General features: G+C 36.9%; 1 protein-coding gene across 3 annotated transcripts; it reads right to left on the reverse strand.

Annotated features, from left to right (window-relative positions):
* Positions 1–18527: 18527 nt before the first annotated feature.
* On the reverse strand, positions 18528–27439 carry LOC132273756 (fluoride export protein 1-like). 3 transcript variants are annotated; one of them, XM_059774807.1, is made up of 7 exons: positions 27042–27439; positions 25540–25790; positions 25327–25404; positions 20740–20853; positions 19840–20032; positions 19241–19665; positions 18528–18987 (listed from the first exon to the last, which is right to left on the reverse strand). In XM_059774807.1, the coding sequence occupies exons 2-7, from the start codon at positions 25777–25779 to the stop codon at positions 18760–18762; spliced, it is 1278 nt and encodes a 425-aa protein (XP_059630790.1). In that variant the 5' UTR covers positions 25780–25790; positions 27042–27439; the 3' UTR covers positions 18528–18759. The 3 variants fall into 3 exon arrangements, with proteins under 3 accessions (XP_059630790.1, XP_059630789.1, XP_059630791.1); XM_059774806.1 differs by having other exon boundaries at positions 26818–27439; XM_059774808.1 differs by having other exon boundaries at positions 20752–20853; positions 26818–27438.
* Between the last annotated feature and the right edge of the window lie 309 nt (positions 27440–27748).

The raw sequence follows: 27748 nt of genomic DNA on the forward strand, positions 1-27748 counted from the left end.
GTTTCCAACTTTGAGTTGTGATCTCTCTCTCGTTATTTATAACAACCATTGTATGATGTTGTTATATAATTTTTCATGTATTTGAAGAGCTGTATAAGCTTATAAGGTCCAAGCAGGATTGCTTACGATAAGACACTATTATAGACACTATTGTGAACCAGGGTGTATGTGCAGAGTATGAGACAGCTGGGTATGTATCAACTTGCAACATAACTAGTGGATTTGCATTGAGTGAGCCGAAGAAGCAAGATTTTTTATCCATGTTGAGAGGTGTTTTCCTTATAAAAACTTGGTGTCATTATTAATGTGATTTTATTTCTTAATCTTATCTGTAAGTTTAACATGCAGAGGTACCCCACTTAAATATGAATTGAGTCTAAGTGATTGAAAAGTATATGAACCAATTCAACCCCCCCCCCCCCCCCCCGACCCTTGGTTCATCATATAGGAAAAAGTTCCTAATATCTTTTTTTGAGTGTTTTAGAAAGTGCTAAGTTAACCTACCCAAGGGTATTGTAAAACATGTTAGTTGATCTCAAACTCCTAACTTGCTCGTTGTAAAACTTAATCCAGCCCCATTTGGTAAGTTTGACTCATTTGCCTCACAGGTTAGAAATTCTAGAATACTCTGGAGGTAAGTACCCCCAATCATTACCAGCCGTTAAATGTGGTGGTAAGCCCCATCTGATGGATAATCCAACGACTAATAAGGATTAAGAATACATACACCGAATTGAGGGTACGTACACTAGGCTATTGTAAACCTTCTCGAGTGAACCTCAATTGGGTAAACCTCAAATGGATGGCCAAAACAGAAAAGATTTATGCAATTTTATTTTCTTTTTATTTTCCCATTTTTTTAGGGAAAAAAACTAATTTTTTTTTTATATAGAAAATTAGTAATGAAAAATATAAATATATTTTCCACCTTTTTTAGTTTTCTTCTTTCTTTCTTTCTTTCTTTTTTTCCCCAAAACTATTTCAGGTTTTTAGTAAATACGATGAATTTACTTATAGCACATTTTATTTCTTAGTATCATCTTTTAAATCAAATATAAAAAGCCCATTACCTATAATCTCTTTTATAGCTAAATTGGACAAGGGAACACCAAATTTATTCTACAATTTACATTTGAGTAATGATAGAGAGTAATCCGACTAATTTTATGTTAGTGGAGGCTCGTGTCATTATGACATCATAAATATTAATGACATCATGATAACGTCAGCCCCCACTCACATAATTCACTAGGAGTAGTCTGACTTTCGGACTCCAAATCAATATCTTTTTACATTTCGTACTATCGACGTTAATTGTATCCCTTGTTGGGTTGTCTAAGTACTATATCCACTTTCATAACTGAGTTCCATGCACTAGTAGAAAGTAAGCACAGATGGAGAGCAGAAGCATATGCCCTGATTACAATTGTTACCTCTTTTGTTTTGGGGACCCTTGTATATTCTTTACCTACCGGTAAAAAGAATGAGTAGATAACCCTTTAATCGCTGGAAACGAAAACGGAAAGGAAAGAGAGGGTGCTAATAATTCACCATTAACAGACTGCTAATCATATCATCTGACTTTAGGCTTATGGCTCTGGCTTTACATATTACACAAGTTCAGTGAGTGTCGAAGCTTATAAATGGTTCGAGTGTATAGTGGTTGCCACAAAAACCACTACGTAGTGAATGTGTCGACAGCTGACGCCAAAAGGCCCCGTACAACATTAGTTAGGCCTTAGCCAGCAGGCTTTATTTAGCCTAAAAAAAATAGATATATAGTCATAGTTGTTCAGTCAAGGATTGTGTGCACATCGAAGAGCCATGTCTACACTTCATTTAGGTTGGTTGGTGGGGCTGCCTCATAGGCTTCATAATCAGGTGGGCTACTCCTTGAGCCTAAAGTTGATGACCGGCAAGCACATTGGGCGTGTAATCTCATGGATGGGGATGGTTTTGGTTCCTTATATCTTTGAACTGGCCTAAGGAAAAAAATATAGAGCTATGTGAAGGACAGATGCAATTATAGGAAACTTAATGTCTAGCAACAAGACCGTTGTCATTGTTATTGTGGTTTTGTGGAGTCTGATTAGGTGGAAGATTTTTAGGAAGATTTAATTATATGGAAACTTCAAGAGTACCGAATTTTAGGGAAAATTCAGTTTCCTAATTGGTTTAAGGAAAATTCAATTTCCTGATTTGATTTAATTTCCTTATTGGTTTCGGATTCTACAAAAGGCAAGTTCTTGCAGGACAAGTTTGGGACTCTATAAATAGGGGTGAAAGTTAGAGAATAAGGTGTGCCAATACAAAAAAGAGCAATTAAAAGAGATTGAGAGAGAATTCTCCTTGTAATTCTTCATTTTTTTCATAGTGAATTTGTTCGGTGTACTCCATGTACGTAGCCCTAAGATTTGGGTGAACCATGTATATCTTGTGTTCTTATGTGTGATTTTTTTCTTTGTGATTGCTTGATTATTCCTCGAACAACGTGCGTTGTTATTTTGCGTTTCCGCCACAACAACTGGAATCAAATTCGGTTGATTATATAATGCAACTCTAACAACTGGTATCAAAGCCTGTAATTGAGAACCTAGGGCATAAAAGGTGTTTGACGAAATTCTAAAAGTCTTTCGATCAGATCTGTCCGATCGAGTAAGAGTAATGGCATCAGAAGATAAGACATCCACATCCATGATCGAGAAGTTCGATGGCACAAACTTCAGTTTCTGGAAGATGCAAATTGAAGACCTCTTGTTTCAGAAAAATCTATATCAACCTTTGGGAGAGAAGCCAGAGGATACAAAAGATGCAGAATAGGAATTACTTGATAGGAAGGCTCTTGGCACTGTCAGATTGACGTTGTCAAAGTCAGTTGCCTTCAATATCAAGAATGAGAAGACGACAAAGTCTCTCATGGTAGCCCTTTCTAGTATGTATGAACAGCCTTCTGCAGCGAACAAGGTGCACTTGATTAAGAAGTTGTTCAACATGAACATGGTCAAAGGTGGTAAGTTCAACGAACATCTAAATGCGTTCAATGAGATAGTTGGGCAATTAGAGTCTGTTAATATCGACTTCAAAGACGAGGTCCGAGCACTGCTAATTCTAGGGCAGTTACTCGAGAGTTGGAGTGGCACAGTTACAGCAATCAGTAGCTCTACAGGAAGACTAAGTTAAAGTTTGATGAAGTTGTGAGCATGATTCTGAATGAAGAAATTAGAAAGCAAACAACAGGGGTTTCCACCAGTGGTTCGGCATTGAATGTTGAAAGCAGAAGCAAGGGTTCAAACAAGAAGAAGGGCAACAGTAATAAAAACAGAGGTAGATCCAAGTCAAGGAATGGAAGGACACAGTCTCAAAATTTCAAGAATTCCATAGATCTCAGTGAAGTTGAGTGTTGGAATTGTGGAAAGAAGGGAAATTATCATGTTGATTACAGACTTCCAAAGAAGGGAATCGAAAGAAAAACTGAAGCAAACTTTGTTTTAGAAGAATCAGATGATGCATTGATATGCTCTTTGGAGAGCAAGGTGGAGTCATGGGTTTTAGATTCTGGCGCATCGTTTCATGGCACCTCAAACAAAGAGCTATTTAATAGCTATGAACCGAGTAACCTTGGTAAGGTGTATCTCGGTGATGATCAACCTTGCAGCATCGTTGGCAAGGGTGAAGTGCAAATCAAGTTGAATAGGTCAGCTTGGAAGTTAAAGGATGTGAGACACATCCCTGACTTGAGGAAGAATCTGATTTCGGTAGGACAATTGTCAGATGAAGGTTTTGTTACAACCTTCAATAGAGACTCGTGGAAAGTTTCCTGAGGCGCTATAACCATTGCACGTGGTAAGAAATCTAGCACTCTCTACACAACTACCAGTGCTTGTGGGTCTATAGCAGTTACAGAAAACAGAGAAGATCACAACCTTTGGCACCAGAGACCAGGTCACATGAGTGAAAGGGGGCTCAAGATTATGCACTCAAAGGGGAAACTACCAGGCATACGGCAATTGATATTGACTTCTGTGAGAGTTGCGTGATGGGCAAGCGGAAGAGGGTCAGTTTCAAGAAGAGTGGCAGAGATCTCAGAAAGGAGAAACGTGAGTTAGTTCACACAGATGTTTGGGGGCCAACCACTATTTCATCCATTGGCAGAAAATCCTACTTCGTGACTTTCATTGATGATCACACAAGGAAGGTATGGGTTTATTTTTTGAAGCACAAATCTGAGGTATTTGATTTGTTCAAGAAGTGGAAGGCCATGGTGGAGAATGAGACAGGTTTGAAGATCAAGAGGTTGAGATCAAACAATGGTGGTGAGTATGAAGACACTCGGTTCAAGAAGTTCTGTTTTGATAAGGGGATTAGATTAGAGAGGACTGTGCAAGGAACCCCATAGCAGAATAGGGTGGCAAAACGGATGAACTGAACATTGACAGAAAGAGCCAGAAGCATGCACATACATTCGGGTCTAACTAAATAGTTTTGGGCAGAAGCGGTCAATACAACATCCTACCTAATAAATTGTGGACCATCGGTGCCTTTGGAACATCGAATACCAGAAGAGGTATGGAGTGGCAAAGAGGTAAATCTTTCATGGTTGAAAGTTTTTGGTTGTATTGCATATGCGCATAGTAGTGACCATGCTAGGGGAAAGCTCGACCCCAAGTCACTAAAATGCATCTTCATTGGGTATGGCGGAGACGAGTTTGGTTATCGACTCTAGGATAATCAGAACAAGAAAATCATCAGAAGTAGAGATGTGATTTTCAACGAGAAGGTGATGTACAAGGATAGAGATGCAGCACAGTTATCTAGTCCTATACAGAGTAAGCCTGAGTTTGTTGAGTTGGATGATGATCCAGAGAGCATTGATGCGGAGCAGACAGATGAGGGTTCTTGGCCAGAACTCATAAAGCATAGTTCACCGTAGATTCCAACACCTATGCCTGCACCTAAAAGGCCTATGCGACCTCATGTACTGAATAGGAAATATTTGGATTATATGTTGCTCACAGATGATAGTGAGCCTGAATGCTATGATGAAGCATGTCAGGTTGAAGATGCTAGCAAGTGGGAGCTTGCAATAGAAGATGAGATGAAGTCCCTTATTGTAATACCCCTAATTTTTAAAAGGATAAAATTGGGATTTAAATTTCATTCTATGTGCATTTTTGTCTATTAATTTTGTGATTGTATGTTTATGTGTCAAATTGTTATTTTAATTAATTATTGTATTTAAATGGCTTGTTGTCTTTAATTGTATTTTTGTTTTTCTGCAATTATTAATTATTTTTCTAGCATGGACGTAACTATTTTAATAAATTAAGTGTGTGATTATCATCTAGGGTTTTTTTTAATTCGTTTGAGATTTATGTTAGGCCTACTAGGGTTGAGTTAGGATTTCTGGTTCTCCTTATAATTGGAATTATGTTTTGAGTAAAGTCTATAAATATATATCATACATCTCCCTAGGGTTTGATAACCCTATTCACGGCACAGTGAAAATACAGAGAGTTTTGAGAGAAACTGAGAGGCACAATTGGGAGTTTTTGGCAAAAGATTGTAGGCTAGACCAAGGAAGAAGGTTGAGGGCTATTCGTAGGTTAAACCAAGAGGGGCAGAGGAGGTTCAATGGAAACTAAGGTCGACGGAAAAACCTAGGAGGAAGACGGTGAAAGGTTTTAGACTAAAACCTTAAAAGGCAAGTTCTTTTCTTTCTCCTTCCCTTTGGCTCGTGTTCTGTGCACCTAGATAGCCTCTAAGGTTTTAATTAATCAATAATCGAGATTTACGTGTTTAGTATATGCTATATTGATGATCTGTTTGTATTAAAATCAAATCTGCTTACAATTTGTGCATGTCTGCTTCCGATTTTGTTCCTTAAAGCATGTTAAGTTCTATTGTGATTTTTGTTACTGTACTTGCTTCCATCTTCTATAAACGAACCATGGGGATGTTAATGGGATGATATAAGATCTTAGGTTCAGTATTGATGAGGAACAGAGGGGTTGGAATGGAACTGTTGTTGCAAAATAGTTTCAGTTTGTTCCTAAAGCATGTTCAGTTCGGTAGCAAATTTAATCTTTGTATTTGATTCCAATTGTTGTTATTTAACCATTGGGATGCCATTTGGTATTAATAAGGCCCTTAGGATCAGTTTTAGAAACCAATTAAAGGGTAGAAAGTGGCCGGGGTCGAAGCAGATCATTGGAAACGAAGAAGGAAGCGGAACAATGGGCTCAAAGGAGGAGAGAGCCGGCTCCAGGAAGTTTGGAGCCGGCTCCCCCCCTTTTTAGAGGCTGCTCCAAGCACTTCGAGCCTGCTCCAAAAGTTTTTGGAGCCGGCTCAATGTTGATTTGAGCCTGCTCTATTTTTTTTTAGAGCAGGCTCTTTTCCAGTTTGATGCGTACTATAATTATTAGCTACTGTTTGGGCACTTGGGGTTCTTGAATAGTTTTAAAATTTTAATGAGGTTTGCAATGATTATTTAAAAATGTAATCAAGGTCTTGAATTGCATAAAATACCCCCTTTGTGTTAATGGAATTAACAGTGCGCTATTTAACAACTATGCGTACGGTTAACGACTGGAAAGAAATTAATTGGCTAGTTTTAATTTGACAATTTAAGATGCTATAAGATGATTCTGAATTAAGTTTTAGATTCATGGTGGAGTCTTTTAATTAATAAAGTAGACTTGTGGCATAGTGTATGGCTCTGTGCTAAAAGATAGAACAGAATACAAGTATAGAACTTAGTACGCTATTACCGGATGGAAACAACTAAATTGTTTAAATTAATTTAGCAATTTATTGGACTATAATATGATTATAGAATTTATTTAAATGCATGATAGAGTTATTGATTTATTAAAACTAATCTATGCATGCTCTGGATGTTGGTTGATGAACTATTAAACCATTTCTTGCAATTACATGGTTTAGATCTTGGATTTAAATTGCTGAAACTTTAATCACTTTTCTACAATGATATGGATTTGGTTTGGACTGTAAATTACTTGCTTATTATTTATATGTTGTAATTTACTTGGATATGGAGGATTGTATGCACCGGTATGGGACGATGACATACTAGGTATAGTTTAGCTCAAAACGCTAATTCCTACTTTATGGATTTTAATTGATGAACAATTTTACCTGTTCAATCAATTATATGGATTTTGTGGATTGTAAGCACCGGTATAGGATGGTGGCATACTAGGGACAGACTGATTCAAAATACTCAGTCCTACCTATTCTGGATTAAGGGTACGAATTATAAAAACACAATTCTCCTTATATTTAAGTCTGTGCAGTTGAATAAGCTGAACAACTTATTGGATCTCTTATATAAGTCTGTGCGGCTGAATAAGCCGAACGATTTATTGGATTTCCTATGGATGGATATGAATGGATTTTAAATATATTTTTATGGTACCACGAGGTGAGCTTGAGTCTCAGACTCGTTGGTTAGGGTGCGTATATGCAGTAAGATGCGTAGCTAGCTATGTTGGTTGAGGTATACCCTGTTAGGCTTAGGTAGTCATGCCCACTTAGGTGCGTATTACATGTTGCCTTCTATTCAGGTTGAGACCCTCAGCATAGTTTAGTGAGAGTCCTATAGTGTGGATATATATTTATCTATTACGGACTATATAGATATTGTTGAGATATCTAGGGTGTTTCTGCGTATCGGGTCACTGTTTGAATTGCAGTTAGAGACGAATTTGCATGTGGGCCTGACCCACCCTTATTTTTATAGTTGTTCATTAGTTCCAATCTTGGAGCTGGATCGTGCTGAGCAGATACAGTCATTCACTCCACCGATGACTAGGATTTTGTCTCATGTTTTAGTCTTGGGTTTTAAATTTCAGTTGGGATTTTAGGGGTCCACTAAATGGATTCCCGAGTTGTATAATTTGGAGAACGATTTGTATTCGTGGAGGATCAGTTGTAACAGAATAGTTTTATTTATCAATGGAAATAATTATTATGAGGTTTCTATTATTGGAATGTCATTTTAGTTTTCATTTCAGCAAATTTTATTTATCTCTTTTGGTTTTAATGGTATTCTGTGTTCGATTATTACTAATTGGTTTGATATCCTCGAGTAATCGAGCGTGGGCCTTGCCGACCTGCATCTGGAGATCCGGGGGTATCACAGTTGGTATCAGACCACTCCAGGTTCTAGTGTCCTTAGGAGTGTTTTTGTTATAGGACTTCCGCGTTGCGTCTCTTAAAACTTAGAGCCATATTAGGATTTGTTGTACTCTCTTTACGGTTCATTCGGAGGAGTTGATGTCAATTATATGCCATAAATGGTTGACACTAGGAGGAGGATGGGGTTCAAGGCAAAAGCGATACGGACCCAAAGGAGTAAAGGAGTAGGTTGTCGAGTTTTTTGCCAAAAACAGAACTTGGGATCGAAGGTTTAGTTTAAAGGTTGGCATTACTTAGAAAGTATATGCCAAGAACGGATCAAGGTGTAGGTGTTAAGTCACCGCATGTCGGGGCCAACACAACTTCGGATGATCTCAAAAAGGAGACAAACGAAGAATAGGATTCTGAAGAGGATCCTAAGGGGGGAAATATTAGCGTCTCCAAGAAAGGGGATATTGAAGCTTGAAGATGAAGGATCGCACGAAGGTGCTCTCATTCACCAGCAGTATAGTGAATGATACTAGTAGCGTTAGTGTGAACCAATCTACATATGGATGAATTTTCGTGTCGCCTCTCAGATAGTTAATTGAAAAGTACTCTTTAGGCATTTGGGAATCGGATGGAGTTTTTATCAGAACAAAGATGTGATTTTATATCACATTCTGGAGCGAATGGGGATTAGGTTGTGACGTTCTACGTTGTGTTGTAAAGCCACGATAGATGGTTTACATTCTGGGTATAAGAAGGATAAGGGGTAAGCCTTTGGTATTTGCTTAGGCAAAAGAATGTTGCTTTTAAGCTAATGTTACAGATAGGTTTCAAGGTTGGATGATTACCAACGAAAATGCGAAATGAACTTTTGTGACATAATTTGGGAACTTGAGTTCAAAGGAGGTTTTCTTCTCTGGAATGGAGGATGTTTTAAGTATAAATTATATTTTGGTTGTTTTGTTGTATTGTGTGTATCTATGTGTTTGATTTTTGTTGTTCTGTGTTGCATTTTGTTGTTAAGTGTTTCATTTTTGTTAATTGGTTCAGGATTTGGAATAGGGTTTAGTTGGGGCACACGTATGTCGGCCAACTATTATTGTAATAACATGGAGTAATAATGATATATGCACTAGGATTTGTGGATATAGGGTCATAGGATTAGGTAGAGATACAAACTTTTAGCCAATCTTTTGGACCTAGATAAGCATTATTATGTTATGCTACTTGGGAAGGGATAGTTCAACTACCCATAAGAGTCAATTAATCTACAATGATTAGTTGGATATGCTCTACGCTAAGTAGGGATTCGTTTTTACAACGCTATAATAATGGTGGGTGTTAATGTTTTGGGGATTCGTGAGGTTGTGGTGGATAAAGACCACTGTAATGCCACCATGATTTGTGAAAGGTGTCGGAGGTGTAGAATGTCTTCAGGGAAATTTCTGAAGTGACCACCAAGACGGAAGGAGGATTTCGTGCTGGTAGGTATCTATTAGAATGTCGTCGAGAGAGGTTGGTGGACTGATTAAATATTTATTAGTCTATTCGTAATTAAGACGCTATTCCTGAGGGTGTCATTTAGAGGAGTTGCTGGTGTTGTACTTGGAGGAGGAACCAAAGTTTCTACACTATATAAAATGTGGAAATTTTTTTTTTAGGGCCATACTTTGCAACAATTAGTTGTTGCTAGGACATTGATGACTATATGGAGGATGGAAAAAGTTTCATAAGTTTTAGAAGCGGGAGAAGGAGTCAAATTGACACTACTTATTGTACAAAGGTAGGGTGTGTCGAAGATAGGATGGTGAGACCAGTCACCTATCATAAGGAAGTGGTACACGGTGTACGTGAAAAAGTCATACTGCATGATTAGCTTTTAACGATGCTCCAAATTAAGTATTGGGTGCAGACGGAAACTGGTGGTACCAGACTAATGGTACTTTTGGTAGACAGATTTGGAAGGAGGATGCTGGGACTGAGGGTCACAACACTTAGTTCTTTCTTCATTCTGGCGGATAATATGATGCACTCACGGTCTGGAGCAGTTTTTGAGGGTTAAGAGGAGGGACAAAGTGGTTTTCTTCCAGTCTAATAAAATTAGATGGTCGAGATGGATCATCAGAGATCACTACATCTTTGTAGTCATTTTTATACTGAGGTGGAAATGATAGAGCATCATTACAGATTTGGTTGAGGGTTGATCTCTAAATTAAATCAACTCAGATCTTGTGTATTTCGAACTAGTGAAATATCAGTTCATATGAATAGAAGGGATTACAAGACGACTTAGATGCATCCACGTGGTGATTCGCACTTTGCGTTAAGTTCTGTCTGGTGGAAGAGAATATGGATGAGGACGCTCGCAACAACTGATAGGAGTTTTCGGTTAGTTGTTACATTAGGAGTTGGGGTCTTAGTTTATATACGAATGACACTTGCTTTTACCAAGGAAATTAAGGGGGTCAAATTCAAATATCAGAGTTGACCCTGGAGGCGGTGTTACCTTACTTGGATAGAGCTTAAGGTACTGGAGGATTAATTTCTGTTAAGGTTGTCTGAGTGAGTGTGATGTAAATTTTCGCCACTTCTTCTCAATTATACTCAGATGATTAAGGAACATTAGGACATCAAAGGTCCGTTCTAGTGAACAGGTTTAGAAAGAGACATGTATATAACTGTCTAAATGAGTATCACCAGTTAGAAAGATAACCGGAGATCATTGGAGATTTTTGCCACTACCTGAATTAATATGGGAGTAAGATTAATCAGGAGTGGGTGGTTGGTAGAACTTGTCGATATCTATTGGAATTTTAATTCCATACGGATTAAGAGTGGTGGATTAAGCAAGGTTGCTGCTCGACCTAATTCTCGTAATGTTCACTTTTGGACTTCGCATTAGTTCTACATTGCACTGATAACGGAGGTATAGCTGTGTTTCATATCTCTCGACAGAGGATTGGATCGAGAATATACGTTTAATCATGGAGGAGATACTTAGGATAGATATCCTAGTTTTTATGGGAAGTTGGAATGGATTGCGTTCGGTTTGGCGGTGGCAGTACGATTTTGTAAATCGTTACACTCATCCACTAGAGTTTTTCTATCAGGAAATAGTTAATTGGGATGTCTTTCGTAACGGAAGCAAAGTGTTTTTGAGGAAGGTCAGTTTTTATGTCTTAAAATTGACTTTTCATGGATGGTATTTCCCCATTTAGGCGGTAGCCTATCGATTAGTTTTATTAAAACATTGGGATTGGTTGCATAGGAGTTTTGCAAATCTATGCTATCGAACTTGGAGGAGTGTGGAACTTTATCCTATATAACAACATTAGGTAAGAATGAGTAGTTGTTCAATACAACTTACGTATTAAAAAAAATTTTGTGTGTCCTTTATATTGGACCTTTATTTTTTAAGGATTTGGAAATTAATGGAGCCTATACACAGAGGCAGAATCCACAATGGAACGGACCAAAAGTCTTAAACAAATAATTCAGAGTTTCGTGAATTCTGATAATGGAATTCCTTTTGTTAGGGGGGAAGAATATAATACCCCTAATTTTCAAAAGGATAAAATTGGGATTTAAATTTCATTCTATATGCATTTTTGTCTATTAATTTTGTGATTGTATGTTTATGTGTCAAATTGTTATTTTAATTAATTATTGTATTTAAATGGCTTGTTGTCTTTAATTGTATTTTTGTTTTTCTGTAATTATTAATTATTTTTCTAGCATGGATGTAACTGTTTTAATAAATTAAGTGTGTGATTATCATCTAGGGTTTTGTTTTAATTCGTTTGAGATTTATGTTGGGCTGACTAGGGTTGAGTTCGGATTTCTGGTTCTCCTTATAATTGGAATTAGGTTTTGAGTAAAGTCTATAAATATATATCATACGTCTCCCTAGGGTTTAATAACCCTATTCACGGCACAGTGAAAATACAGAGAGTTGTGAAAATACAGGGAGTTTTGAGAGAAACTGAGAGGCACAGTTGGAAGTTTTTGGCCAAAGATTGTAGGCTAGACCAAGGAGGAAGGTTGAGGGCTATTCGTAGGTTAAACCAAGAGGGGCAGAGGAGGTTCAATGGAAACTAAGGTCGACGGAAAAACCTAGGAGGAAGACGGTGAAAGATTTTAGACTGAAACCTTAAAAGGCAAGTTCTTTTCTTTCTCCTTCCCTTTAGCTCGTGTTCTGTGCACCTAGATAGCCTCTAGGGTTTTAATTAATCAGTAATTGGGATTTACATGTTTAGTATATGCTATATTGATGATCTGTTTGTATTAAAATCAAATCTACTTACAATTTGTGCATGTCTGTTTCCGATTTTGTTCCTTAAAGCATGTTAAGTTCTGTTATGATTTTTGCTACTGTACTTGCTTCCATCTTCTATAAATGAACCATGGGGATGTTAATGGGATGATATAAGATCTTAGGTTCAGTATTGATGAGGAACAGAGGGGTTGGAATGGAACTGTTGTTGCAAAATAGTTTTAGTTTGTTCCTAAAGCATGTTTAGTTTGGTAGCAAATTTAATCTTTGTATTTGATTCCAATTGTTGTTATTAAACCATTGGGATGCTATTTGGTATTAATAAGACCCTTAGGATCAGTTTTAGAAACCAATTGAAGGGTAGAAAGTGGCCGGGGTCGAAGCAGATCATTGGAAACGAAGAAGAAGGAAGCGGAACAGTGGGCTCAAAGGAGGAGAGAGCCGGCTCCAGGAAGTTTGGAGCCAGATCCCCCCCTTTTTGGAGGCGGCTCCAAGCACTTTGAGCCTGCTCCAAAATTTTTTGGAGCTGGCTCAATGTTGATTTGAGCCTGCTCTATTTTTTTTTAAAGCAGGCTCTTTTCCAGTTTAATGCGTACTATAATTTTTAGCTACTGTTTGGGCACTTGGGGTTCTTGAACAGTTTTAAAACTTTAATGAGGTTTGTAATGATTATTTAAACATGTAATCAAGGTCTTGAATTGCATAAAATACCCCATTTGTGTTAATGGAATTAACAGTGCGCTATTTAACACAACTATGCGTACGGTTAACGACTGGAAGGAAATTAATTGTTTAGTTTTAATTTGACAATTTAAGATGCTATAAGATGATTCTAAATTAAGTTTTAGATGCACGGTGGAGTCTTTTAATTAATAAATTAGACTTGTGGCATATTGTATGGCTCTGTGCTAAAAGATAGAATAGAATACAAGTATAAAACTTAGTACGCTGTTACCTGATAGAAATAACTAAATTGCTTAAATTAATTTAGCAATTTATTGGACTATTATATGATTATAGAATTTATTTAAATGCATGATAGAGTTCTTGATTTATTAAAACTAATTTATGCATGCTCTAGATGCTGGTTGATGAACTATTAAACCATTTCTTGCAATTATATGGTTTAGATCTTGGATTTAAATTGCTGAAACTTTAATCACTTTTCTGCAATGATATGGATTTGGTTTGGACTGTAAATTACTTGCTTATTATTTATATGTTGTAATTTATATGGATATGGAGGATCGTATGCACCGGTATGGGACGGTGACATACTAGGTATGGTTTAGCTCAAAACGCTAATTCCTACCTTATAGATTTTAATTGGTGAACAATTTTGCCTGTTCAATCAGTTATATGGATTTTGTGGATTGTATGCACCGGTATGGGATGGTGGCATACTAGGGACAAACTGATTCAAAATACTCAGTCCTACCTATTTTGGATTAAGGGTACGAATTATAAAAACATAATTCTCCTTATATTTAAGTCTGTGTGGTTGAATGAGCTGAACGATTTATTGGATCTCTTATATAAGTCTGTGCAGCTGAATAAGCCGAATGATTTATTGGATTTCCTATGGATGGATATGAATGGATTTTAAATATATTTTTATGGTACCACGAGGTGAGCTTGAGTCTCAGACTCGTTGGTTAAGGTGCGTATATGCAGTAGGATGCGTAGCTAACTATGTTGGTTGAGGTATACCCTGTTAGGCTTAGGTAGTCATGCCCACTCAGGTGCGTATTGCATGTTGCCATCTATTCAGGTTGAGACCCTCAGCATAGTTTAGTGAGAGTCTTGTAGTGTGGATATATATTTATCTATTACGGACTATATAGATATTGTTGAGATATTTAGGGTGTATCTGCGTATCGGGTCACTGTTTGGATTGCAGTTAGAGAAGAATTTGCATGTAGGCCTGACCCACTCTTATTTTTACAAGTGTTCGTTAGTTCCAATCTTACTGGATCGTGCTGAGCAGATACAGTCATTCACTCCATCGATAACTAGGATTTTATCTCATGTTTTAGACTTGGGTTTTAAATTTCAGTTGGGATTTTAGGGGTCCACTAAATGGATTCCCGAGTTGTATAATTTGGGGAACGATTTGTATTCGTGGAGGATCAGTTGTAATAGAATAGTTTTATTTATCAATGGAAATAATTATTATGAGGTTTCTATTATTGGATTGTCATTTTAGTTTTCATTTCAGCAAATTTTATTTATCTCTTTTGGTTTTAATGGTATTCTGTGTTCAATTATTGCTACTTAGTTTGATATCCTCGAGTAATCGGGCGTGGGCCTAGCCAAACCACATCTGGAGATCCAGGGGTATCACACTTATCTCCAATAAAACATAGGAACTAGCCAAGTCACCCATGGAGAAGAAAGCTCTTCATAACAAATGGGTGTACAGGGTGAAAGAGGAACATAATGGTTCCAAGAGATATAAGGCGAAAATGGTGGTCAAAGGCTTTCAGCAAAAGCAAGGCATTGACTACACAGATATTTTTTCCCTGGTTGTGAAACTGAGTACCATTCGCTCAGTTCTTAGCATTGTTGCAGGAGAAGGGTTGCACCTCGAGCAATTAGATGTCAAAACTGCTTTCCTCCATGGTGACCTTGAGAAGGAGATTTACATATAACAACCGGAGGGTTTCTCAATCAAAGGGAAAGAGAAACTAGTGTGCAAGTTGAAGAAAAGCTTATATGGTTTGAAGCAAGCCCCAAGACAGTGGTACAAGAAGTTTGATGGTTTTATGAAGTGACATAGCTACAACAAGTGCAACGCTGACCATTACTGCTACTTCAAGAGGTTTAAGTCAAGTTTCATTATCCTTCTACTTTATGTTGATGACATGTTAGTGGCAGGTTCTGATTTTGAAGAAATCAGCAAATTGAAGAAGCAGTTGTCTAGTGAATTCGAGATGAAGGATCTTGGTGCAGCGAAGCAGATTCTTGGGATGAGGATTAGCAGAGACAAACAGAAATGTGCTTTACAGTTGTCTCAGGCTGAGTACATTGAACGGGTTCTAAAGAGGTTCAACATGAATAATGCTAAGGCGGTGAGTACTCCGTTAGCTAATCATTCCGCTTATCTCAAGATCAGTGTCCGAAGACAGAAGATGAGAAAAACTTCATGGCTAAAATTCCATATGCCTCAGCCATTGGAAGTTTGATGTATGTCATGGTGTGCACAAGACCAGACATTGCATATGCAGTGGGAGTAGTAAGTAGGTTCATGAAGGATCTGGGCAAGCTACACTGGGAAGCAGTAAAGTAGATATTGAGATATCTACAAGGTACCACAGACAGATGTTTATGTTTCAGAAGGGGTGAAATGAAGCTACATGGTTATGTAGATTTAGACTTTGCTGGTGAGGTGGACCACAGAAGAAGTAATACCGGGTATGTGTTCATGGTGGGTACAACTGCAGTTAGTTGGGTTTCATAAATACAGAGGATTGTAGCGTTATCTACTACAGAAGTAGAGTATGTGGCGATGACAGAGGCTAGTAAAGAGATGATTTGGTTACAAGGTTTGTTGACAAAGTTGGGATTCGAATAGGAGAAGAATGTTTTGCACAGTGATAGTCAGAGTGCGATACATCTGGCAAAGAATTCAGCATTTCATTCAAAGACCAAGCATATAGGACTTCGGTATCACTTGATCAGATTTTTGTTAGAAGATGGGGTGTTGACACTTGAGAAAATACTTGGCACCAAGAATTCGGCTGACATATTGACCAAGACAGTGACTATGGAGAAACTGAAGTTGTGCACAACTTCAGTTGGTCTTCTAGCTTGAAGACAGAAAGAAACGCACCGACATGTATGGGACATGCATGAGAAGAAGATGGAATGGGTTTACAAGTGCTCCAGACTCCAAGTGGGAGATTGTTGTGGTTTTGTGGAGTCTGATTAGGTGGAAGATTTTTAGGAAGATTTAATTATATAGAAACTTCAAGAGTACTGAATTTTAGGGAAAATTCAGTTTCCTAATTGGTTTAAAGAAAATTCAGTTTCCTAATTTGATTTAATTTCCTTATTGGTTTTGGATTCTACAAAAGGCAAGTTCTTGTAGGACAAGTTTGAGACTCTATAAATAGGGGTGAAAGTTAGAGATAAAGGTGTGCCAATACAAGAGAGAGCAATTAAGAGAGATTGAGAGAGAATTCTCCTTGTAATTCTTCATCTTTTCAATAGTGAATTTGTTCGGTGTGCTCCATGGACGTAGCCCTAAGATTTGGGTGAACCATGTATATCTTGTGTTCTTGTGTGTGATTTTTTTTCTTTGTGATTGCTTGATTATTCCTCAAACAACGTGCGTTGTTATTTTGCGTTTCTGCCGCAACAACTGGAATCAAATTCGGTTGATTGTGTAGTGTAACTCCAGCAGTTGTGCCGAGATTTAAATGTTTCATTTAGTGTTTGGATATTTTGAAAGGCTTGGAGTGCCTTTGTTTTAGAGGTTAACTCATGGAGCCCTTTTATGGTGAATTCGTTAGCCTATCCCCTGTTTTGGGACTTTATTGAGGCTCCAATCCATTATTTGCCAATTCTTGGATGATTTTTGCATCTACTGCTTAAACTATCTAAAGTTTGGAAGCCCCTTTGGATTTGAATGGGGTCCTGGAAGGTGGATGTTGTTCTCCCGAAGTAAGATCCATCTCAATGAAGAAAGGCTATGTTTCAAGATTATAAGTGTGTTTTTTAAGGGTCTGAAATGGGAGCAACGTCTTGCTTTTACGATGGAGTGGATTAAATATGCTGAGACTACTATGATTGACACACTAGTTGGCCATGCCTCTGCAACTTCTTCCTTTCATGCTCTCCAGTTTGATATATATGTTCAATGTCTTCTGTAATCTTGTTATGTAATGGTATTTATTTACCGGGAAAAAAAAAATGTGGAGTCAACAAACCTTAAAGTTGACCATTTTGTCTTTGCCGAAGAGACTGTCAAAGATGGGGCTGACCTAGAAGGTATGCAATATTACAGTGTTTTTTTTAAAGGTTTTTGGATCTTCTAAGCACAATGGTGAGGTCCGTGAGTGAGTTTGACCATCAATGTGGAAAGTCAAGCTCGGGGTTGATCGTTCAGGTCTCGCAGAAGGGTTTGGTCAAAATAGGTGATGGAAAATGGTAAAGACCTCGGGGAGAGGTGTACCATAGGGTTTTTAGGTGTTCTGGACTCAATGATGAAGTCCATTTGTCATTTTGACAATCAAAGGATGGGACTGTAGTGTTAAATTCTAATTTTGACCTTTCCGGGGAATTGGTGATCGGGTGCCAAAAATTGTGTGATGTGGTCGATTGAAGTGTTTCCTATGGTTATGTGATGTTCTAAGTGTGATGGTGAAGTTCAATATCCGATCGAACGGTCCATTTCTCAATTTTCAGTTTTCTATCATAAGTGGGCCTTGCTAGTGAACTAGTTTCGGGAGATGAAAATGTTATTCCTTCTCAAGGTTTAAGAGATTGGTATAATAAAGAGGGAAGGCCAAAATGAGGTGTCTACACTAGCCATCTGTAGTTTGTTTTCTCCTCAAAATTTAACAATCTCAAATTTTGACTTGTTAATTTCCCCAACCAAGAAACAAGCTACCTAATCAATGTCAATTTTTCTAATCAAGCCAAATGTTAGTTGATGCTACTAATCCATGTCAATTTCTCTAGTCAAGCCAAATGTTAGTTGATCTCGAACTTGCCGGTTGTAAACATGATCCAATTTTCCCACGAGTGAACTGAGAAATGCTATAATACCCTACAGGTACGTACCCCCAATCACTAATAGTCGTTGAATTTGATAGTGAGACATGCCTAATGGATGATTCAATGGCTAATAGTGATAGAGAGTACATACCCGAGGAACCAAATTTTTATAGAAAATTAGTAGTGAATAATACCAATATATTTTCCACCTTTTTTTAGTTTCTTATTTCTTTCTTTCCTTCTTTTTTCCCAAAACTATTTCATTGGGGTTTTAGTAAATATGAATTCACTAATAGCACATTTTATCATCTTTTAAATCAGACGTAAAAGCCCCTTACCTACAATATCTTTTATAAATAAGTACTTAGATAACAAAATTATAGCTGAATTGGACATGGGAACACCAAATCTATTCTATCATTTACATTTGAATAATGATAGAGAGTCCGACACAAGGACAAATCCTACTACTAGTTTTATGTTGGTAAAAGTTGATTTCATCATGACATAAGAGATAAATGACATTATGATGACGTCAACCCCACTCGTATAAATTTGTCCAACTTTTAGACTCCAAATCATTAACATTTACATTTTATACAAAAGGAATTTTATCAGAGCTAACTGTATGATTTGTATCCCTTTATCCAAAAAGGTAAAGAATATATAAGGGTCCCCAAAACAAAAGAGGTAACAATTGTAATCAGGCCATATGCTTCTGCTCTCCATGTGTGCTTGCTTTCTACCAGTGCATGGAACTCAACAATGAAAGTGGAAACAGTACTTAGACAACCCAACAGCCCAAACTGTATACCATTTGCAACATTATCACAAGTCTTCGTATTCACCTATGTCAAACAAAATAAAATCTCTTCAAATTATGAGTCATGTTCATATTTGCAGGTAATAATATCATATGCCTTGATCATAGTGAAGTGCAGAAAACGGTTAAGATGCTGAACAGTAATTCGGAAAGAACGACCAACAAGCATGTTATTCAGATTTTTAATTATGAAAGAATTTATCTATATCCTATTCTATTGCAAGCTTATAGATTGTGTTGACAGTGCAACGTCGTCAATGGAAATATTTGGAATTTACCACTGTTTTCAGTATTGCGAGAGCTGCCATGACACAAGCTGCAAAAACATTGGCGATTAGAGTCCCAAAAGGAAACCATTTCAACAAGCCCGCTCTTCCTAAACCACGTCCATTGAGTCGGGATAACCACCACCTAATCCACACACCTAGTGGCCCAACCATGCAAGCCAACCACAGATGAGCTTCACTGCTGCCACTGTCAAACTCTTTGTTCAATAAAGTCCCAGTCACACCATATAATATGCCTAGCATCAGTACCAGCACCACTGTAACTGTCAAGTGGCGCTTGTAGTTGTCCACCTTCCAATTTCTTTTGGAGTTAGAGATGCCATGTTCCGGACTTGTGTTTAATCTTTTGAGAAGCCACCTGAAACCCTTGGCTGACCTGATCCCAATTCTCAAGGAAGCAACAACAAGAACTAAACCTGCAAAAAATATGATTCTACACTGAGTTGAATGACCAAGATAGGAATTTGTTAGTTGTTGAAAATCTGAGAGAGACCAAGCAGGAGATGAACCACATAATATTATAATTCACATCATGTACTTCATTTGTTGTACCCCCTCATATAAATTATTCTTGCAAAATGCTGGATTACCTACGACAAAGCCAAGGAAAACAAAATCCCATTGGCCTTCCACACTGAGATCAAGCATTTCCTGATTCCAGCCACTAAATGTTGTAAGGCTTCCTAAGTAACCAGTCGTCAGTCCAAGGGCTAAAAAATCTGAAACTTTTGCAATATCCCTTTTGAAAACAACGCCAAACCACCCCATCAAGAATGAACCAACCTAAAAGAATGAACATAATACTCATAAGAACAACTAAATTAGATATGGGTGAACTTAAGGCTACCAGATAGCTTACAAGCCCAATCCCAATTCCTAAGACAGTTTTTATCAGAACACCCAACCTGAAGCAAGCATTAACATGAGGTCCATATTATTGACCCAATCCTACTTGGATTGAGTGAGGTCACCATGAAGTGGCAGATTTAAGTTGCTAAGCTGACACAAGGCCAACATGCTACTGAGTTGAGGAGGCAAATCTAAGTGCCGGGAGAATTGATGCAAAAACCCTCTCATCAACTACCACAAAAATTTGTCAATGAATTAGATTTTAATCCAAATCCGATCTTATGACTCGGATATATATTGAAACATTCAATCCAATAATCTGTTAGCTAAACAAAGCGGATATGAATTAGGAACTGTAGATCCGATAATAGTATGATCCAATATAATATAATATATAATATGCTATAAATATATTATCTAATGCTATAATATATAATATTAACATATTATTAGAATGTTCTTTATCATTGTTATCATTATTATTAGAATGTTCTTTATCAATGTATTAGCATGGGCACAGTAGGTGTCTTAACATACTTCATAGAGTTATGAGTAAGTACATTCTTTCTGAGTATCTGTGAGCGTGCGTGCAGTGTGCATTCATGTTTCTGTGTGTGTGCATGCGAGAGAGAGAGACACACACAGAGAGAGACCATATTAGAAGGAAGATCAAGGTACATATAACTGTGGTTCCCTGTGGCAGGAACAATTCCAGCAGGACCAAACAGCTTCTGAAGTAGATATCTTGTCAAAACCTAAAAAAAGTTCCATGAAAAAATCAGCACCTTTGTGTATTCATACAGAAGCTACACAAACACACACAAATATACATATAAATTTAATATATGCACTAATTTCAATTCAGAACTGCAATCTTCAATCAATAAGAGTAATTCACCAGAATCTGAAATTTCTAAAGTCGCGAATTGCCAAGAACAAGAAAACTAATGCACATATATTGTGTTTGGATAATATAAAAATGCCAATATTAAAGCTTTAAAAGGCCATGAAGCTGAATAAGAACATCATATTCCATGCTAAAGTAAAATCTAGGGAAGATAACATACAGATGAACAACTTCAAATAACTGACCGTGTATAAACATGACAACAGAAGAATCATGGGCCATCCACAGATTTAAAAGCACAAATAAGCAGAGGGAAATGCTGAACAGATTACAAGTCAATGTGCATGGCTTGCTAAACGAAAAACAGAGACGCAGATAGAGAGAGAAAAAGAAAGAAAGAAAACATGAATATAAATACTCCTATGCCCCTAAAAAGAATAGGGGATGGAACAAGTATCTGCAATTAAAGAGTGCAATAACTTAATTCAACCCTAGTTTGATGACGAGCCTTGGTAACTTTTAGCAATCACCAAAATATGTTATATTTTAAGAGAAATGAAAATAAAATGAAGAAAAGGAAAACCAGAGAAGGGAGAAAAAAGAAAGAGTTTTCAAAACAAAGTGTGGCCTAAACAGATCAATGTGGAAGTTATTAACAATTATTCAAAATTCATAAGATACATTTTCAAATCATGAAAATTGTACACTATTAAGTGTGGGCTACATAGATCAATATATTTAGGGACTAAGAAGGGCACAACAAGTACCAAACTGATTTGGTAACAACTGGGATAACCCCACAGATCAATACATGTAGTGACCAAGAAGGGCATAACAAGTACCAAACTGATTTGGTAACAAATGGGATACCCAAATCATGTAATTCTTTCCTATGCCCTTCAAATAGCAACAATGAAAAAGTTGACATTTCCAGTAGTAGTTGCAATACCTCTTAGAACAAAAAAGCCCAGTTATGATTTGCTAACTATCAGTACAGCACTGGCATATAAAAAAAAATTTATAATATTTAATGACCAGGTATGTGGTGTTAGGACACAGAGAAGAACACATAATTATTAATTTAATTTTCTGATTATACATTGTTTCTTATGCTTTGGTATATTAAGATTCGTGAGAGTTCAGGCTAGAATGAGACTAACGTATTAAGTTCAAAACAAAATAGGCCTAGAGATGCCTCTCTTAGGAGAGGTGGTTATTTGGCTGCATGATTCTTAATTTTCCACAGATGACTCACTCCTTTGCATGTAAATGTGCGCCCATGACAACATGCTTCGAAAGATATGCATAACATTGCATTTCTCTATATATGAGAGGTCAATGCTTAGTGTAAGTAAAAGCTCAGATTGTCAAGAATGACAATGCAGGTTTCAGTCAAGGGACAATCAATTTGAGAAAAGAATTCCGTAAGTTAATTCTACCAAGCCAACCTTCCTAGCACCCTACATTCACGGGAATGAAACTAGGGAACGGCCTTTTTATAATTTTTCTATAGGCAAAGCCATTCTGATGGTGTCTCTCTTTCCTTCCATCATAGGTATGTTCTATCCCATGCTGAAGCTCAATACCTTGAGATGGATGTTTCTGCTAATGAAATTAGAAGTGTTGTGATAAGTTTCAAGCCTGACCAAGCCCCTGGTCCTGAAGGCTATCCAGCTAAGTTTTTCCAAACCTATTGGAGCACCATTTAGGAGGAGGTGGTTAAGGCAGTGAAACACTTTTTCTCTAATGCTATACATCCTATTGGAGTGTCTTCTGCTTTTATTACTCTGATCCAAAGAAAAATGACAGTTCAAAGGTTACTGATTATAGTACAATTACTTTGTGCAACCAGACTTATAAGATTATCACTAAAATTCTTGCCAAAGGCTCTATTTTGCCCAAGTAAGTTGGTAAGGAACAGTGTGCTTTTGTTAAAGATAGAAGGACCCAAGATAATCTTATTATAGCTCGAGTTAATCAGAGGCTTAAACTCTAAGCATCACCGAACTGTTGCCCTTAAGGTGGATATTAAAAAGGCTTATGGATTCTTTATACTTTAGTTACAAAGGTTTTTTCTACTATAGATTGTACTGAAGTGAACAGGGGTAGCCTTACTTTATCTAGAACTGCAAAGCGGGCAAAATTTCTCAATATGCTGATGACCTATTCCTTGTCTGTCATGCTAACGTTCATTCTGTGAAGATTATTACAAAGGTGTTTACAGAATTTTAGAACATGACTGGCATTGGAGTTAGCAGTGAAAAGAGTGTTGTTTACTCCGAAACTGTGAAGAGGAAAAGGCACTTGTTGAGGCTGCTGCAATTCAGAGAAGGTAATTTCCCGATTCCCTACCTGAGCATCCCACTGAATATGTATGGTTTGAGAAGGAATACCTGTTCTGCTCTTCTACACAAAGTTTTTAGAAAATAACTGCCTGGAACACTCACTTATTATCTCTATCTAGTAAGGTTTAGTTGGTTAGGTCTGTTGTTTATGCCATAGTTCAATGTTGGTGTTCAGCATACTCTGTATTTGTATCTATTGTTCAGCTTATTGAGAGGAATATTTATAAACTTCATATGGGGTAGTTCAGATATTACAAGGAAATTACACCTTCTGAGATGGAATGTTGTTTCTTCTACTAAGCAGGAAGGCGGATTTGGTTTGAGAAAGGTTTCTGATGTATCCTTGGCAGCTAAATGTTGTTTGTCTTGGGCCTATCTTCAAAGTAAGGACAGGATTTGGGCTGCATAGATGAAATCAAAATATTCAACTAATGTCCTTTTGGAATTGCACCCCTGCTGGCTCCAAATCTTTGGTTTGAAGGACATTCTTTCAACTAGAGATGTTCTAACCAGAAACATCACATACAGGATAGGTAATGGTGCTTCTATAAAACTGTTTGACGAACCTTGGTGTGCAGGTTAATCATTGAGGCAAATATTTGGTCACAGAATTTTCAGGCTTTTGCCCTTTGACAGAGATGCTTGTTTGAACGATTTAATTTCTCATGGTGCATGGAATTATACTTCAATTAATTCTGATGAACTTCAGAATTTTAGCAGTTTCTGTCCATTATTCATTTACATGTTGTGGATTGGTGGAAGGTTCTCTTTCAAGAGGGCATGGGATAAATGCAGATTGTCTACTTCGAGGGTTCAATGGGCTAATTTGGTTTGGAATAGGGGCAGGCCAAGGACATATTTCACTATTTGATTAATTCTTCATGACAGATTGCCTAACTTTTTCAATCTTATGAGAAGAGTTATGTGTGTTCCATCTATATGTCAACTCTGTTTTCATGGGGATGATTCTAGGGACCACTTGTTTTTTAATGCATCTATGCTCAAACTCTGTGGAATATTGGTTTGATAATTTGATAATATTGGCCGTTGTTGAACTGGTTCTCTTCAAATGGAATTGGTTCAGCCAAAGGTAAAGTTCGCAGAATGTTTTTTACTGCAGGTCTTCACGCTTTATGGATGGAAAGGAATGCAAGGCTGCATAAGGATTCCAAGAAAGAAGCTGATGAACTTGATAGGACAATTATAATTGAAATGCTTGAGGCTGCCAAGCTTAGATTGGATGATTTATGTCTTTTGATTTTTTTTTATTTCATATTTATGTCTTTGTGTTATTTTTACCTGTCATTTTATTTTAATAAAATCCATCCATTCAGGAATATATATCATGAACATTTCAAATACATCAACTTTTCAGGAGCACCATGAAATGCATGGTTTTTACCAAAAAGGTCGTTGAAACCCTTTGTTCTGTTCTGCTTTTATGTCAAGTTTGAGGATTATGGTTCTCATGCCATACGTCCTCAATCATGAAACTGTAGTAAAAGTGTTCCTACAACAACTTTTGCCAAACAAACCATAAATTCCTGACTCACTCCCCGCCCCTTCCTCCGAAACACAAATAAATAAACAAAACCTCAATATTCAATTGCGAGAACTGTATCATACTCCTGCACGATTTATCTTGCTTCCCTTTTTTTTTTTGTCCCTTGAATGGAAATGCTTGAAAATCATTGGAAAAATTGAAGTTCACTGATATTTTATTTTTTTTATAAGTAAGTTCACCATTATTAAACTTCAGTTATATACTATCATATGGCAAAGTACCTTTATTAGGGTCAGTACAGATTAAATTCAGTCTGTCATCAAATAATGCAGAAAAAGCAGAAATAAGGGTCAGTTAAGTTGCTGTAAGGAAAGTACCAAATATCCTGCTAGAAGAAAGAGCACAATAGTGATACAAGGACATCACCCGATGGCATTTGGGGTCCAAATGAAAATTGTGATGCAAATTGCAATGAAATTAAAATGTCCACTGCTAAAGAAAAGATCCGAAAATTAAAATTTTAGCATCATACCCCAAAAATCCCTAAAACGGCAAGATGAAGGAGGCATGAAATATACTCCAGCGCCCATGGCAGATCTTTCTTAGTCTCCTGCATAGAGAAACATGTCACACATGAGTACATATTACAGAAGAGCCAATTATAGAAGAGACAATTCTAAATAGTACAGTCTCTTTCACAACAATTTCCATCAAACCAAAAAAAAAATGTTGGATGATATCTCACTTGCTTTTCGTCACCAGATTGTCCGAGTGCATCGGTGGAAAGAGATGTGATCTCTGCTGGTAATGGCGATACAGGGGAGACGGTATTTGACACAGTGGGATCATACAAAACAACACCACCACTTTCTAATCCTTGTACATTTAAATTGGTGTCTGACTCATTATTCTCAAGATCCATAACCAAAATCCTTTTACAAGAGCTGCTGATGCTTTGTTCCTCCAGCAATGACAGTACAAGCATTAGCTACGGAACTGCATTGTTAAAAATTAACAAGACAACGTAACAATTGGAATGATGTGATCATTAGCAGTTCAAGCTATTTTCAGCTACTCCATTTATGAGAAAACTAACAAAAGTATAAAACTAACAGGTGATGCCACCAGCCGAAAATTTTGTAATATATATATGTACATATGGGAAAGTGTGTGATGATAATATAGATAGAGGTTACATCTAAAATCTGCCAATAAATGACATAGGAGGGATAAAATAGTTAAAATTATAAATAAAAAATCAATGATCAGATACAATGCATAACTAAACATTAAAATAGAGACAGCATGCAAACAGTCGTAGAGTTATGAAAAAAATAAAAGAACAATCCAACGGATACAATTTGATATATATATATATATATAATTTTTTTTTTTTCTGTTACTAAATTGTAATATACTAAAAAAAAAATAAAAAATAAAAAGTAGTAGTTTTCTCAGTGCCATAAGGTTAAAGCATTGAAAAATGTTCCTCAAGTCCTGAAATATGAGTTGGAATCTTACAGCAATAGATGTTATGAGTGCAAGTCACCTTTTAAATGTTGATGCAGCAAAATAGAACTTTTTCACTACTAAAGAAATGGTATTTCTTCAACTTTGTGGGCAGCACCTACTCGTCAAATTAGTACTATTTGTTGCCAAGAGAGAAATTTTGTGTCCTACAATCACAGCTCAACACGCTAGCAAAATAGAACTTTTTCACTACTAAAGAAATGGTATTTTCTTCAACTTTGTGGGCGGGCACCTACTCGTCAAATTGTATGCGTGTCAAATTGTGATCGATCGGAATCACATAATCCTCGACCATGTAGGCAAAAATAGTACAGTAACACCACAACCACTCTAAATGGGCGAAAGCAAAGTAGTAGAAAAACACCGCAACCACTCCAATCCAAATGGGTGTTAAAACAACTACCTTTGAATAAATTTATACAATTAAAACAAAGCAAATATTTGTTTTTTTTTTATTTTTAATTTTTTTTAAAGGTGAAGCAAGCACACACACCTGAGGATTCGAACCAGTTGCGCTATTGCCCATTTGGTAAAGCAAATATTTGTTGACACGAGAGAAGATGTGTAATCCACTCGAGAGGAATATAGGAAAACAAAAGAGTACAAAAACAACCACTCCAATCAAAATGGTGTCAAACCAATTGTCTCTTTTGCATATTTATCCAGTTGAAAATAAAAAAAATAAATGAGGGAACAGGTTTTAGAGAGAGAAAGTACCATGAATAGAAATCATCAGGACGTGATTGCAGCTCGAGGAAATTACGACTCAGAATTCAGAACGACTTCAAATCTCTTCTTGTTCAACCCGATCCAAGACCAGAGAGAAGCTTGTGTATTGTGGGTAAAAGTGTTTGTATGAGCAACAAAATAAGGAAAAAGCAAAACCCAAAAACGAATGGACCGAGGATGGAGGAGCTGAGCCTAGAACCACATTGAGAGCGTGATTTTGAAAACTATAGATATATATATATATAGTCACACATATTTGAAGTTAATAATAAAGACATTAATTAACGGGATTTTCTGTTGCGCTACGCCATTGCGATAAATAAATAAATAGGTCCAATTATGAGCATTCTTTCCGTACTGGCGAAACTGATGTCAACTGGAGTCGTTGTCGTTTGTGCGCCTGCACCATAATTGGGCCTTGTTTGATAAATAAATTAAAGTCACGAGTCGGCTTAACTTGATGGCGATTTCAAAACCTTCACTCCGCATCATAAAAATTGATGTTAAGAGCTGTGTACGTGTTTTTTAACTAATAAAAATAAATAAATAAATAATCATAAGTGGGCTCTATTTAGGATCAATATGTAATCGTTGCCATCCGTTTTAAATATGAGCTAACGATTTACTTATTGAACTTTAAAACTTAGCAAATTTAAGGTTTGGAGTTCGAATTCCATTGGGTGTTCTTTGTGGCC

This window comes from Cornus florida, unplaced genomic scaffold, assembly GCF_030987335.1.
Source record: "Cornus florida cultivar Cherokee Brave unplaced genomic scaffold, ASM3098733v1 CherokeeBrave_3.0.0_Hap2_Chr09, whole genome shotgun sequence".
Lineage (NCBI taxonomy): Eukaryota > Viridiplantae > Streptophyta > Magnoliopsida > Cornales > Cornaceae > Cornus > Cornus florida.